Source organism: Amblyomma maculatum, chromosome 11, assembly GCF_055883805.1.
Source record: "Amblyomma maculatum isolate TAMU_Amacu chromosome 11, ASM5588380v1, whole genome shotgun sequence".
NCBI classification, from domain to species: Eukaryota; Metazoa; Arthropoda; class Arachnida; order Ixodida; family Ixodidae; genus Amblyomma; species Amblyomma maculatum.
Window position 1 is genome coordinate 44,979,344 of NC_139354.1, and position 13,380 is coordinate 44,992,723.

General features: G+C 54.1%; 1 protein-coding gene across 1 annotated transcript in view; it reads right to left on the minus strand.

The window, feature by feature from the left end:
- The window catches only part of LOC146173707 (uncharacterized), a 53,158-nt gene that overhangs the window by 5,481 nt on the left and 34,297 nt on the right, over positions 1–13,380 (minus strand). Inside the window, exons 5-6 of the mRNA XM_084584145.1 lie at positions 9,227–9,502; positions 231–827 (exon numbers count right to left, since the gene is read on the minus strand). Of these exons, the coding sequence (XP_084440271.1) occupies positions 231–827; positions 9,227–9,502 (873 nt within the window). The remainder of the gene's footprint in view (positions 1–230; positions 828–9,226; positions 9,503–13,380) is intronic.

The following is a 13,380-nucleotide window of genomic DNA, read 5'->3' on the forward strand; positions in this document are numbered from 1 at the left end:
TCACCACCACCACCTATTTTTGTCGCGTGTTTTTTGCACCATGCCCTTAAAACATCACAATATTCCTCAGCCTATAAATGCTAATTAACGGGAAGGCAATAATTCTTAGCCAGCAGTACAAATCGGTGCATTATGTCGCTTGCGTTCCCTTAACGCACACAGTGACCGCGGCGGTCGTCCGACATCGCGTCCACGGTAGACATGCCTGTATTCAGAGAGCACACACTCACCGTTAGCGCAAGGTGACGGATCGCAGGGGTCCCTCTGCACCTCGCAACGGTCTCCGACAAAGGCGTCCGAGCACAGGCATCGGTATCCGTCCGGCGAGTCGCGGCAGCTTCCGCCATTCAGGCAAGGGTTCGAGTCACAAGCACTGTGCGGCACCTCGCAGTGGCGGCCCGCCAGCCCCGGCGGGCAGCTGCACGTGTAGTCGGCCGATGCAGCGGCGGACAACGACGTGTTCGCCCGACAGACGCCCCCGTTCTGGCAGGGCGACGCCAGGCACGGGTCCTGCACCTGCGCGCAGTCGGTGCCGGCGTACCCGGGCAGGCAGGCGCACGTGTAGGATCCCTGGCCCGTGTTGGTGCAGGTGCCGCCGTGGCGGCAGGGCCGGTTGTTGGTGCAGTAGTTGAGGTCCTGGTTGCAGAAGAGCCCTCCCCAGCCCTCGTCGCAGTTGCACTGCCAGGGCTGGGAGCAGGTGCCGTGCAGGCAGCCCGGGTATCGGACGCACCGGTCGCACAGTGGACCCTCCCAGCCTATGCGGCAATTGCATTCGTTGGGCTTGTCGCAGTCGCCCTGCGGCTCCTTGCAGCCTTTCAGACAGATCGCTGTTGGCACGGGAGAAAAAAGAAAGAAGGGGGGAAACCGTGAGGACCAGCGGTAACAAAAGGAATGCAAGAAATATACAACCGCAAGTAAAAGCTTTTATTTGGAGCCACCATGGGAAAACTCTCAGGTTTGAACCCAGTGGGAAGAATTTGGGCCACAAGTGGACTGCTGCGCACGAATCACTTCATCCGGTCAACAAATCGCCGCCAGTGCAGCGGTTACGATGAAACCGGCTGACGCGAGTGCAACGACCACGCATGTTTCAGGCTTCTCCGAGAGGCACGGGTGCGTCCAGCTCGATCGTTATCGCGTTACATAATGAAGCCAGTCGTTATCGTTACAGATGAAGCGGCGCAGAGAAGACGTTTTAGCACAAGCGCACATGACGTCACGGAGTCAATTTGCAGACGCACGAGAAGGCCAGGACTGAGCTAGAGACAACAAGCGCACGAAGTTCGATTACGAGAGGAGGACAAGCCCGGACACGACCGCAAGCGCAGCTGAGAGACTACATAGCCGCCTTAACGTCAACACAACGTCCCGAAGAAGCCGAGCCGGGCTGCTTCCATACGGTACGAACACGGCTTCCTCCATCAGTCACTCACGCGTCCACAATCCGAAGCATTACCCGCGGGACGCAACGGAGGAAAAACAGCCCAGGGAAGCCCAAAGTGAAAGGGACAAAGCTCGCAAGCAGATAGCACACACGGAGACGCACTACAGCTACAAGACGCGTGCAGAGGAGAGCGCTTCCCCCCCCTTTCACTCGGGGCAAGACATCAGCAGCACTCCGGGCGCCGCCGATCGCGCACCGGCAAACGACCATCGGCTAATGATGAGCGGCAACAAAGGAAGACGACAGGGGAGTCCTGAGGAATGCTTCTGTTCGTGCGAGCTTACGCCCACTTCTCTTCGGCCATTTTTTTTCTCCTCCTCAGTTGACTTTTTGTTTTCCTTCTCGCTCACGCGCAGCAGGAGAAGGAGCAGGGGGGTATTACCCATACGCCGCCACCTCGTAATAGCGCAAAGTAGTATGCCCATTCGTTCTTCCAGCGCGCATGCTTCTGTTCGCGCGAACGCTCGCGGCGTCGTTCGCTCAGTGTACTGCACACCGTCGGCCCACAGCAGCAACCCACCGGTCCTGCCAGCACGAGATCGCCGAAGAGGAGGTGCGCGACGAGCGTCTTGTTCGTTTCCACCTCCCCCGACCCCTGGGGCCACTTTCTTTTCGGTGGCGGACAAAGTGCTCGCCTGTTCTCTAAACTCGGCCTCCTCCCCATTTTTCTTTTTCTACTTTGTTTCCTTATCCGTGAAAAGAACGCGAAGGAAAGGATAGAGAGAAACTGAGGGGAAACGTCTTCGGAAGGTACAAAACAAAATAATATCTCCGAGCCAAACAGGATCGGCGGTAGGTCAGCGCACAAGGTTAAGCTCCCGAAATGAGCACCGCTCGCTTGTTCTTTATTTTCTACGTGCCTGTCTCGTAACAAAGAAAAGCCGCAAAGGAACACATATAGGCCGAAATATAGAGGAAATCACAGGAAAAAAAAATAAGAAAAGAAATTTCGCGGTATGACTGGAGGAAGCGGGAACAAACAAAAAAAAGATTCCTTGCCGCGAGGGTTGTTTGCAAGCCCCGGAAGGTGGGTGATTACACCGCTAAGAGCTTTACAAGAGGGAGAGTAAGGCCAGAAATTCCCGCTCCACAGCAGCCTCCTCTCCCCCTACCCCCTCCCCTACCCACCCATTTTGGTCGGCGTACACATACCGTCCCTGCCTGCCGGGTCGGCTACCTGGTGAGCTACTGAACTGCCCGGCACCGCTCAAAGACCGATGTACCGCTCCACACCTCTTAAAGAATGCCGAAGTAGCCTGCAGGGCACAATTCGCGATCGTAACTGAAGGAGAGCGCTCTTAAAGGAGTCCGAGAAGAAGCCAGCGAGTTACGCGGGTTCAGCTCGGGCATTAAAAGAGTGCAGCCTATGGAGCACGCTGGTAGCGCATAAATGAAGTAAGGACCAGAATCAGCGCCAAGTGTTTTTCACGTTCTTAGCCAGCCGCAAAATTCCAGTCTTCACCTCCCCATAATGACCGGGCCCCCCGTTCGTTAGGTTACTTTTTTTTGTGTGTGTGTGTTTCGGCCAAACGTATAATCTCAAATTAAAATTATCGAGACCAGCGTTTGTCGAAACACACGACGAGGGAAATCAGAAAACTTGACACGTTCCTTGCGTTACTACGGTTCCCTTGTACCCGTAGAAAGTCCGCCAAAGATAACCACGCGGACGCCATAAGGGTACGAGAACAGAGTGCTTTCTTTCTTTTTTTCCTACTTGATGTAAAATTTTCCGGAACGGCTAAAATCGGGAGACTGTAAACTCGAGGTCCCAATCCCAGAGTACAAATCATATTGGGAGCTCGGTGTACAGCAGGCAGGATACGGTACACTTCTACGCCAAAGCGGAGTCGGTAACGCTCGCTGCCGCCCGTGCATGTCCGTGCAACGCCGGAGCAAGAGCCCCGCTGCATGCCAGAAGGAAGAGTAAGCTCCGCTCGATGATCCGGACGGCGGCGGAGGAGTCGACGGCACACACGAGACCGTGTGAACGGAAATGGTTAAATACCGCGAGCGGGGGCGCACTGCTCTCGACAGGAGGACTGCATGCGCGGAGGAGATGAAAGGGAACGTCTCGGAGAAAGAAGAGAATTATTCTCCTTCTTGCTGCTCTTGGTCAGATTCCCATGCTTCTGGCTTCTTGAGAATGCTCCTACAGACCCCCCTCCCCCCCCCCCCCTCCCTTTCCTTTATGTTTCTATTCCTCTGAACGCCTCGACAGACCTTTGCGCAAGCATGACGAAATTATGGGCAAGAAGTTGACACGGACGGTAGAATGTTTCAAAGGCACAGTCTCAGCGCGTTTTTCCGAGTGAAACATATGCGTTGATTAACCATCTCTGAAATTACGACGATATCCACTGGGATAGGGAGGTTGCGACCTACTCTTCCTCCTCCACAAGTAAACACCTCCTTGCTTTTTGCATTCGCACGCGAACTGCCCGGTTTTAGATTACTATTTGAAGCCCGCAACACAATTGAAGGTTAGCAGGCAGTGACAATCTAAACTTGAGAGTCACAGGGACACCGGCCCGCGTGAGTGGACGCCAGCGACATTCTCTCTTCGCTTATACCGCACATTAGCTTTAACGAAAAAACAACGAACGTCGACAAAGACAGCAGTAAAAGAAAGTGCACTGACGTCAGCTCCAGAGATAAAAAGGTGGACGGTAGACAGCGAAAAAAATGCCACAAAGAAAAAAGAAAAACCAGTCAACGATAATAATACCGAATTTAGCGAGAGCGAGAAAAATCGGCGGCAAAATTCGCACGGGAAATTCCCTCCCCGCCTCTCTCTGTCCAGCGCGCGGAGCTCCCAAAACGACCTGCTTTGCTCACTCGCTACCTGTTCGGTCACACCTCGCGCGACTACCGAGAGGAGGTTGGACCAAAAAGAGCAAGAAAAAAAAAAAAAAAAAAAGAAAGCCCAGCGGCAGTCCGGCTCCTCGCCCTCCCGTCGTGTAAGTACGGCCAAAAGGACTCCACCGTCGTTGGCCATCATCGCTAACGCATTCACAGCCAGGGCACATGGGAACGCGCCTACTCACGGCGAAGCAACGCGGCGGCCGGGGCCACGCCTCCTTCCCCCGGCGAGCCACGAAGAAGGAGGGAAACAAAGCAAAACGGGGCACTGCTGCTAAACTACTATATTCCTACTCCGAACAGGAGCAGCAGGAAAAACACACGGTAGCGGCAGCGCATGCTTCGACATACCGAAAGAAAAGAAAGATGAAAGAAATGGCAGTGGAGAAGGCGAGCTCTGCAAAAGGGAACGCCGACGGAGTCGGCGGCGTTAACGTCGCACGCCTTCTTTCGCCAGCGCGCCGACATACACGAGTCGTCGGGCAGATACGGGGCGCGCACAATGGGTCCATTTTTCCGTTTCTCTCCTCATTTTTTCCATCGCCCTTATTTTTTTTTTTTTTTCAACGAACGCGTTATATATCGAAAAAAAAAAATGCGAGCTATGTCGACCCGAAACGCACTCTTTCACCGCGCTTATATCGCCCGCGTGCCTTTCTTCCTTCGCACTTTATTTTCTTCGTTCTCTGCGATGTCTAGGTTACACTTTCCTGCCGAGTGCGCCGCCTTCGAAGATGGAAGAGCCCGGAGCACTTCGAGAGGTAAACAGAAAACAACGCGCGAAGTGTATAGTAGCAGCAGCGGACGGCCGCGCGAATTTCCAAAGCTGAATGGCCAAGCCGAGTCGAGACCAGGGGGGAGAACTAGAAGGCAACGCTATACTCGTAAGAACAGCGCGTACACACGCGCGCCGCGAAACAATGGGCGAAGAATGGGCGTGACACCACAGCAGAGGTGGCGAATCGACGAGAAAGCTAGGACGAACGAGAGAGGGGAAGATGCGTTTTCGCACAGGAAGCTGGGGTGGGACTTGTACGGAGCTCAATGGACTGCTGACTGCTCGGACGATGCGCAGGGATATTTTTTTTTTTTTCGCCCTTGTTTTCCCGCAAAGCTCTCGGACGACGCGCAGTTCACTCAATGGAGAGCTGCTTATACCTCGGCAATGACGATGAGAGCAGGTGGCAAGAAGTGAGAGACAGAGAGAGGGAGGGAGAGGGGGGGGGGGGGAGGGAGAGAGAGGGAGGTCTCTTTGAGCAGACCGACCGCAACTTGGGAGAATGCTCAGTCGGAATAAAAACAAGCGCGTTCAAAACAAACGTCCACTATACAGAGGCGCCATATGCTTCTACGTAAACTGAATAATAAACCAATATATATACAACGACGAATGGTTTGCCAAAGTTGCCGGCAGTTTTCGCGGGACCAAGTCATCTAAGCTAAAGAAACGAAAGAGCAGCAGCACGAGTGTACGTTTTTTTTTTTTTTTTTTTTTTCCTCCTTAGGTTCACTTTACGAGAACGCGAGTGTCAAATTTTAGGAGCGGAATGGCCCGGGTGCGTACACATACACAGAAAAAAAAAAGTATTTCCTTATTAATAGCGGCAGAGACAGCAGGTAGATCCAAGTCTACATCTTGAGCCTAGGAAGAGAAGGGCGAGGAGAGAGTGACGCTCCGAAAGCTCAGAGGCGCGCGACACTTGACGCGTATGCGTGCCGGCCGAGACGAGCTGCAGGTTTTTGACGCGCGCACATCGCGTGGCCCGCGCGTTACAAGGTTTCAGCCGAATCCGCGCGCCAAGTTATTCGGCAAACGACGGCACTCTTCTTCCAGAGCCGAGGTACACGAAGCGAAAGGAAGGGTGCTGCATATATGGCGGCTGAGGGGTTGGAGGCCGTCGGATCGCGACACTACGTCTTCCCAGACAGCCGTCACCGCGTCAACGTCGTCTCCGCGGATCCTCCCACGACGGTCGAAAAACCTCTTCCACAGAAAGAAAAAAAAAAAAGAGGAAAGAATGCACCCAAGAGCGTAAAATAAAAGACGAGAGAGCGAGGAAGATGAAGCAGTGCTGAGAAGAAAGTTTGGCTGCTCACGTTTGTTTTTTTTTTTTTTTTTTTTTTTTTTTTTGTTCATATTCAGCTCTTCACGTTCTCGTCATCCACGCCTTTTCACACACTTCGCACTCCTCCCCCATCTTTACAATCTCCGGGCTTTATTTTTATTTCTCCCGTTTCGCCGTGTCCTCGCGTACTTTATGTATTTTCTTTTTCTTTTTTTTTTTTTTTTCGTGCCGGGGGTTGACGATTCCGTCCGGGGCTGCCACACGCCGAGCGCATATATGTATCGTCACAGCGCGGTAATATGCAAGAGGCGAGGGAGAGAACGCGTTCCCCTCGTCTGTCTCTCTACCTCTCTCTGCAGCGCACACACATGTATATACTGCTGCCTGCGTTTCTACGTGTATCCATCGCTCTGATTTGTTTGTTTCTGTATGCTTCTAGCGAGGAAAACACATCGGCCCTTCCTGCCCTATCGCGTTTTTATTTTTATTCTTTTTTCTCACTTTTCCGAGGAATGAAGGACAGAGCTTTCTTCCCAGCCAGTGATGAGCGCATCAAAGTGACGGGTGCAAGCAAATATCGACGGATGATCGAAAAGAAAAAAGCCCTCCATTGCTTTCCGTCAGTAAACAACTCCACGCTACCGCCGCAGGTCCACCAGGCCTCGCGTGAACGTCAGGTGAAAGCAAGAAACTGTTCCATTCTGCCTTGAACCGCGTGAATTGTTTGGCCGAGGCATGCTCTCTCAAGAAGCTCGCGTAAGGACAGAGAAGCACAGAACGAAAGCGGCTTATATTACCGATGCCCTCTTCGCCACATAGGCTATTTAAAGGAGAACACTAAACAAGTGGTCCCAGCCAGATGGCAAAGGGTAGTAGTAAGCGCAGCGTCTAGCGACCTGACACTCCTTGGCGCGTGTTGTGTCGCAGCTCCTACACAATTTGCAAGCGCACCTATCCCGGATACAATCAATTCAAGAGAGTGCGAGCCTACGACGGGATTGTAACGCCGCGCACATCATCGACCAAATCGGAAACACCTGCTGCGTCCTCGCCGCGACATCTTCACACGCTCCACCTAGACGTATGCGCAGCCGATGGCATCTCCGAAAAGGATGTCGGTCCTAGATCCCGAGCGTCGTTCGTGTTTGGGCGTGTTGTATGCGCTCAGTGGAGGGGAGAACGGAGCGCGCACAGACGTGGGCGACCGAGTCAAGGTTTTCCGGGCGACCCCGCATCGTCGTCGGCGCGTCGATTCTGCAGCGGCTGCCAAACGCGACGTCGGCGAGCGGCGTCGGAAACGAGCCTCTCAGCGGTGCGCGCTTTCGTTTCCCACGGCCTCCCCCGATACGCGCGCTCGGCGGCGACCGCTGAGTAGTCGTCGACGCCGCCGCAGTAGAAAAGGTCGTCCAGCAGAAAGAAGGAGCGGGGGATATACAGAGAGAGACGACGCGGCGGCGAAGCGCCCTTAACGAGAGAGCAGAGTGGCGAAATGCGCGCCGATCGCAGTCGGGAACAAACCGCGGCCGAATGGCGAGGGCGCGAACCGCGCTCGGAGAGCTGTGTAATGAACGCGGCATCTAAGGAACAGTTGAAGTAGGAAAGCAGTTTTCGCTGAACAAGGCGCTCACAAACACTTGTGTCGTTTTACATTAAAAAAAAAAAAATATTGCAATATTTCAGGTTTTAGGCCTGTCGCAAGAACACAAAATCTAGCGCCACGCAAAAACTAAGTCTTTTTTTTTTTTTTTTTTTTATACCTAAGTAGCAGCTGTCGAGCTTCAGTTCACGGAATTGGCGTGGCAGGACGAACGCTAAATCTAGATACGCTTTAGATTTTGCCAGCTAAACTTCGCTTAGCGAATAGTTAAACTCCAGTAGTTGAATTTCGGTAACGCTTTACTTTAGCTCTACTGTTACTCGCGTCCGGTTGTTTCTGAGCGTTTTCTTTAGCCATAGACTTTCTTACACTAACTTACGTAAGAGTAAGAAACTCTATGTCTTTAGCTGACGCTTTGCAAGTTTCACTCCGCGTGCTGGGGTGCATTCGCGTGAGGTAGACAACGACCCTCGCGGACACTTTTTTTTTTTTTTTTGACACTTTGGAATCCGCAAGAGCCGCCACGTAATTCACGTAAACAGCCAACCGAAGCTGGCACGCAAACACAAACACGGCAGCGCCTTCGGGAGAGGTATTCCGGTGACTCGGCGTCGACGGAATCGACCGACTGCTGCGGCGTCAGAAAAAAGGAAGAGCGGCGGAAGAAAATAGAACCGCGCAGAGGGGTTCCCGAGGCGTGTCAAGCCAGCCCCGCTCAGGCGGCTGGGAAGTCAAGAGAAAAGGTGGGATGTCACGGCCCGCTGGATGGATGACTCGGGAGGGGGAGGCGAAGATGCACCGGAGGAAAAGGGGTTGCGAAATAGCGGACGTGACGTCACGCGACCCTCCTGCTGCACCACCGAAGACGCCACAGCGTCGGTGGCCCGTCTTCCGAGGAAATCCGGCGTCGGGGCGCGCTCGGACTCCGACGGCGACACAAACACTCGCGACTCGCACAAAAGCACGCATCCATTCATTCATTCATCGAGACCCAGCCTTCACGCTATTCCGAGACGCCCGAGTCGGTCTCTCTAGTTTAAACGGAGCCAAACCGCCTGGTTCTAAAACAACGCGGCAAAACGTACTCCAAGTCAAGTGGCTGACGTCTTTTGAGCGAGCATTATAGTTATCGGCGCTGCTTTGATAACCAAGCCTTGAACAACAAAATCGAACGTCCTCACTGCTCCCGAATCCAGGCGCTATCCAGAGGCCGACCAGCGTCGACCAGCGTAGAAGACAACAGAACAGGGGGCTCACCTTTGGTGCAGTAGTCGCCCTTCCAGCCGGGCAGGCAGACCACGTCCCCGGCGGCGGAGCACGTGTAGTGGCCGAACTTGTCGTCGCGCGGCCGGCACAGTTTGGCGCAGTCCGAGCCGTAGTAGTACTCCTGGCAGCGCACCCGGTACGAGAAGGACAGGGCGGCGCGCTCGCGCTGCAGAGTGCCGGGCGTCCACGAGTCGCTCACGTCGAGCCATTTCTGCGTCGACAGCTGGGCCACCAGGGTCCTGTGCACACCCGACGACGAAGGACCGCCTGGAAGACAGAACACAGTGCTTATAGTTAGTTCATACCAACAGAGACAGGCGGGCGCGATAAGCACTGCAAGCAACGCGGCGTCTGCTTTCATTTGAGTACAGTCGTGAGCAAAAGTGGAGAGACCACGCTAACTCCTACGATTGCTTTTTTTATGTATAAAGAGATGTGCCAGAGGAAATTGCTAGGGCAAGAAGGCAAGTATATTATGCATGGTACCTAATACACTTCTCAGGAATAACTGTTTCACTGTCAGAAAAAGCTGGCGGGTAGTTTTCTCAAAGCGCACGGTCTCTCCACTTTTGCTCACGACTGCACATTTCTTGGCAACCTGCTGCCTAGCAACTTAACTATTATTGCAGACCATGCACTAATAACTACACGAATGGACAGACGGAACACGACACAGGACACAAGTGGAAACTTGCAACTGTTTAATATTCTCATCGGAAAGGCGGACATATTGTCACATTAGGCGGTGCATACACATAAGGAAAGAAGAAGGAGACTCTCGTGAGTTTTAGAGAAGACGACGTTCAACAGAGTCGGCTGGTGCCTGCAGAAAACGTCTGTTTGAAAGCCTTGTCTTCCGTGTGCGCCCTCTGCTCCAAGCTGAACTACCCCGTAACAATGTATACATGACATTCTCGTCATATCGCACACCCACCACCATTCATGAGCGTGATCACGACCACAACTCCGCATCTGCATTGCTATCGTATCTAGCTCGTGTAGCTAGTGGCGCATAAGTCTCTAAATAATAATCAAATCAAGTGGCCACTGCGTTAGCATTATTAACCATTCTGCGCCAGTAAGATGCAGCGGTTTTGTGGCGCGCATTGTGCGACAGGTATTAGGCACTGATCGCCAAGTTTCGCAGGCGTAGTTTATGTGTCGGCGCCCCTCTATCGTATTCTCTAAACACAGCGTGTCTCCCGCGATACGTTGGAGAGTGTCGTCGCAGAACCGTTACGCGGCGACGTGCCCCGGACGTCTATATAACCGCGCGGTAAATATGCACAGAGGCCAACTCAGCGGTCCAGCTTTCACACGCGCCTGCAACGAACGGGTCTTCGGAATGCCAATGAGGTGGCGGCGGCGGCGTGCAGACAGGATGTCCCTGTTACGGGGCGGCCCTTTTTTACGTCGCGGCGGTCCCGTGACACTTCAACTTCTTTTCCCCCGCTTTTCAAACTAAGGCGACAACAGGGCGGCGGGTCTGCTCGGACGAGAAACCCGAGCACCGCAAGCAAGCTCAGAGGCGCGCTGGTGAAAGATACACAGAGGCGGATACGCGACTTGTGTACGGTCTTCCAAGAAACGCGAGCCAAGATATATAGACACACAAACGCCCCCGTCCATCTCACGCACTCATTCACCTCGTGTCAGGGCCAATTAAAAACAGCACCGCGCGAGAGGGTGGGGGAGAGGCCTAGGCAAGGCGACGGTCGACACAAACACACACAACAACCACCGACCGACACTAAACCCAAGCCGCTGCCCTCTCACGCACACTACCCCGACTCTCGTGACAGACTCGATTCGCTCGAAAGAGCGGGCAAGCGAGCCCCGGCGAGCCAGCCGCGACGCAAGCCACGGCTAGACAATCCCAGGGGGGGGGGGGGGGGGGGGGGCGAAGCGTCGGGTATCAAAGGGAAGGGGGGAGGGGTTCCCTCTTGACGAACCGACCGTCATCCTGCTGCAACAGCGGCAGCCAGTCGCTGCCTCCCAATTAACCGCGTTCTTTCTCCTTTTACGGGGCGCCTGAACCACCGTTCAGTACAGCCCCTTGAATGGGAACGCCGAGTAGCGCGATGAAGCGGAGGGGGAAGTCAGTTCTTTTGTCTTCCCGGCGGCTTCCCTCTTCTTCTTCTTCCGCGGCCCCCTTTCTCTCGTTCTCGAAAGGAAAGAGGATGAGAGAGGTGAAGGAACTTGATAGCGTCGCGTGCGCGAACGGCTATCCCCTGCCTCTATTTAATTTTTCTTTTCGCCGGAGGCCCGCGAGGCTACCTTTTAACACGCGGCAGAGCCCGCGCTGCTGTCCTTAGGACACCGGCCGGCCGCCCGAGACCGGGAACGCAGGTTCGTGCGACTCTAATTAAGCGGGCGCGATTAGCGCGAGGAACAGCTCTAATCTGGGCTAGTTAGTTCCTGCCCGCTACAACAAGCTTCTCCGAGCTCGACCAACGCGATGAGAACACGCCCGAAAGCGAAACACATACCAAGCGCTGTTTTTGCAAACCCGTGTGTTCCCTGGTCGTTAAGTTTTTCTGCGCTCGTCGAACACGAGGAGGCTATCGCACAAAACGAAGGCTAACGGGGAATGGTAGGTTTAAAGCCGCGCGGACGACCACTCGTTTCCGTTCGCAGACGACAGCGCCTCTTTGTGGCGCCGAAGCACACAATGCGGTTCGCGGACGATAACACGAGCGGAACCAGATGTAGCTTAAACTACAAACTTGGCGCATTAAACATTACGAATTGAAGAGCAGAACAGGAAGAAGCGCGGGAGCGGTTCACACGGAAGTAAGCTGCATAGAGGGCGGCCCGCGTATCGTTTACAAAGGAAAAGACAACGACGGAACAGCGCGGCGCAGCGGTTGCTGGGAAAAAGATCGTCTGCTCGGGCCAGTGGGAAAACTCCAGATAAGACAAGAAAAGACGCCACGAGAGTCTCGACGGCGAAAGGAAACGAGAAGGTCCGCCGCATGGAACGACGGAAGGAAGGGAGCCACAGAGCACGCGTGGGCAAGGTCACAAAAAACAGTGGGCACGCAGAAAATGACTCGCTTGTGCGCGCGCGTTACACTCACTCTAATGGTCGCGCGCGGACGGAAGTAACATCTGCGAGAGCGATATGTATAAAACGAAATATGTAAGGGAGGCCGGGGGTCCTGGCGAGGCTGAAGTTATGCGAGCCGTTCCCCCAAGCGCCTTCCTTTCTCCTTCTTTTCTGGAATCTCCATTTTCTTGCTTTTTTCTTTTGAAAAGAGGGAGGGGGTCCACCGATTCCGATTCTGTGCGCGACTTCAAAACGAGCAGCAACTATCACCCCTGCGCGCGCCTTCCGTTTTAATTTCCAGAAGGTTCGAATTCTCGGCACTCCTCTCTCTTTGCGCTCCAGCTGAGTAAACTCTAAATGCTTGTCTTTCCGACTCGGCCGCAAAGTGCGCGAGTCTCCGGAGACGATCGCCACCATTTTCCCACCTCTCGCGGTAAAGGAAGAAGGAGGGAAATGAGCGGTGCAACCAACTGGTGAAGGAACGTAGCGAAAAACAATGCGAGCAGAGCCGACCGTAATGTGCGTCGTCAACCATAACGTCGGGAGTGTCCGAAAAGCAACCAGAAACAAAAGTAAAGGAGAAACAATGCGGGAGGAAGAGACAAACAGACGGTGGACGAAAATGCAGACGATGCAAAGAGAGAGAGAGAACAGTGAGAGCAACGAATGGTGGGCAGCAGCAGACGACATGCGCGCGCACGGTGCGTGCGAAACCGACAGAACGAAGACGACAAAAAAAAAAAAAAATGCAGGCACAAGGCAGACGAAAGAGGGCGAAATCCGTCGACATTAGAAGGCAAGGAAACGAAGCGCGACTCGGGCCCCAAAAGCTGCCTGCACATAACTTCAAGAGGAGGAGGCGGAGGAAATATCTGCGCGGGGGGGGGGGGGGGGGGGGGGGGGGGGGGGGGGGGGGGGGGCACAGCAGGAGCGTTCTCTCAGGAAAAAAACGCACGCTCGCGCAGTCGGGTATACGGCCTCCGGTTTTTAAACCACCTCCACCATCACCGAGGCGGTGGCAGGAAGCTATTCTCGCACTGTGCGGAAAAACAAAGGCATTCCTCTGCTACAAGATGGCGAGAGAAAGAAAGGCGGA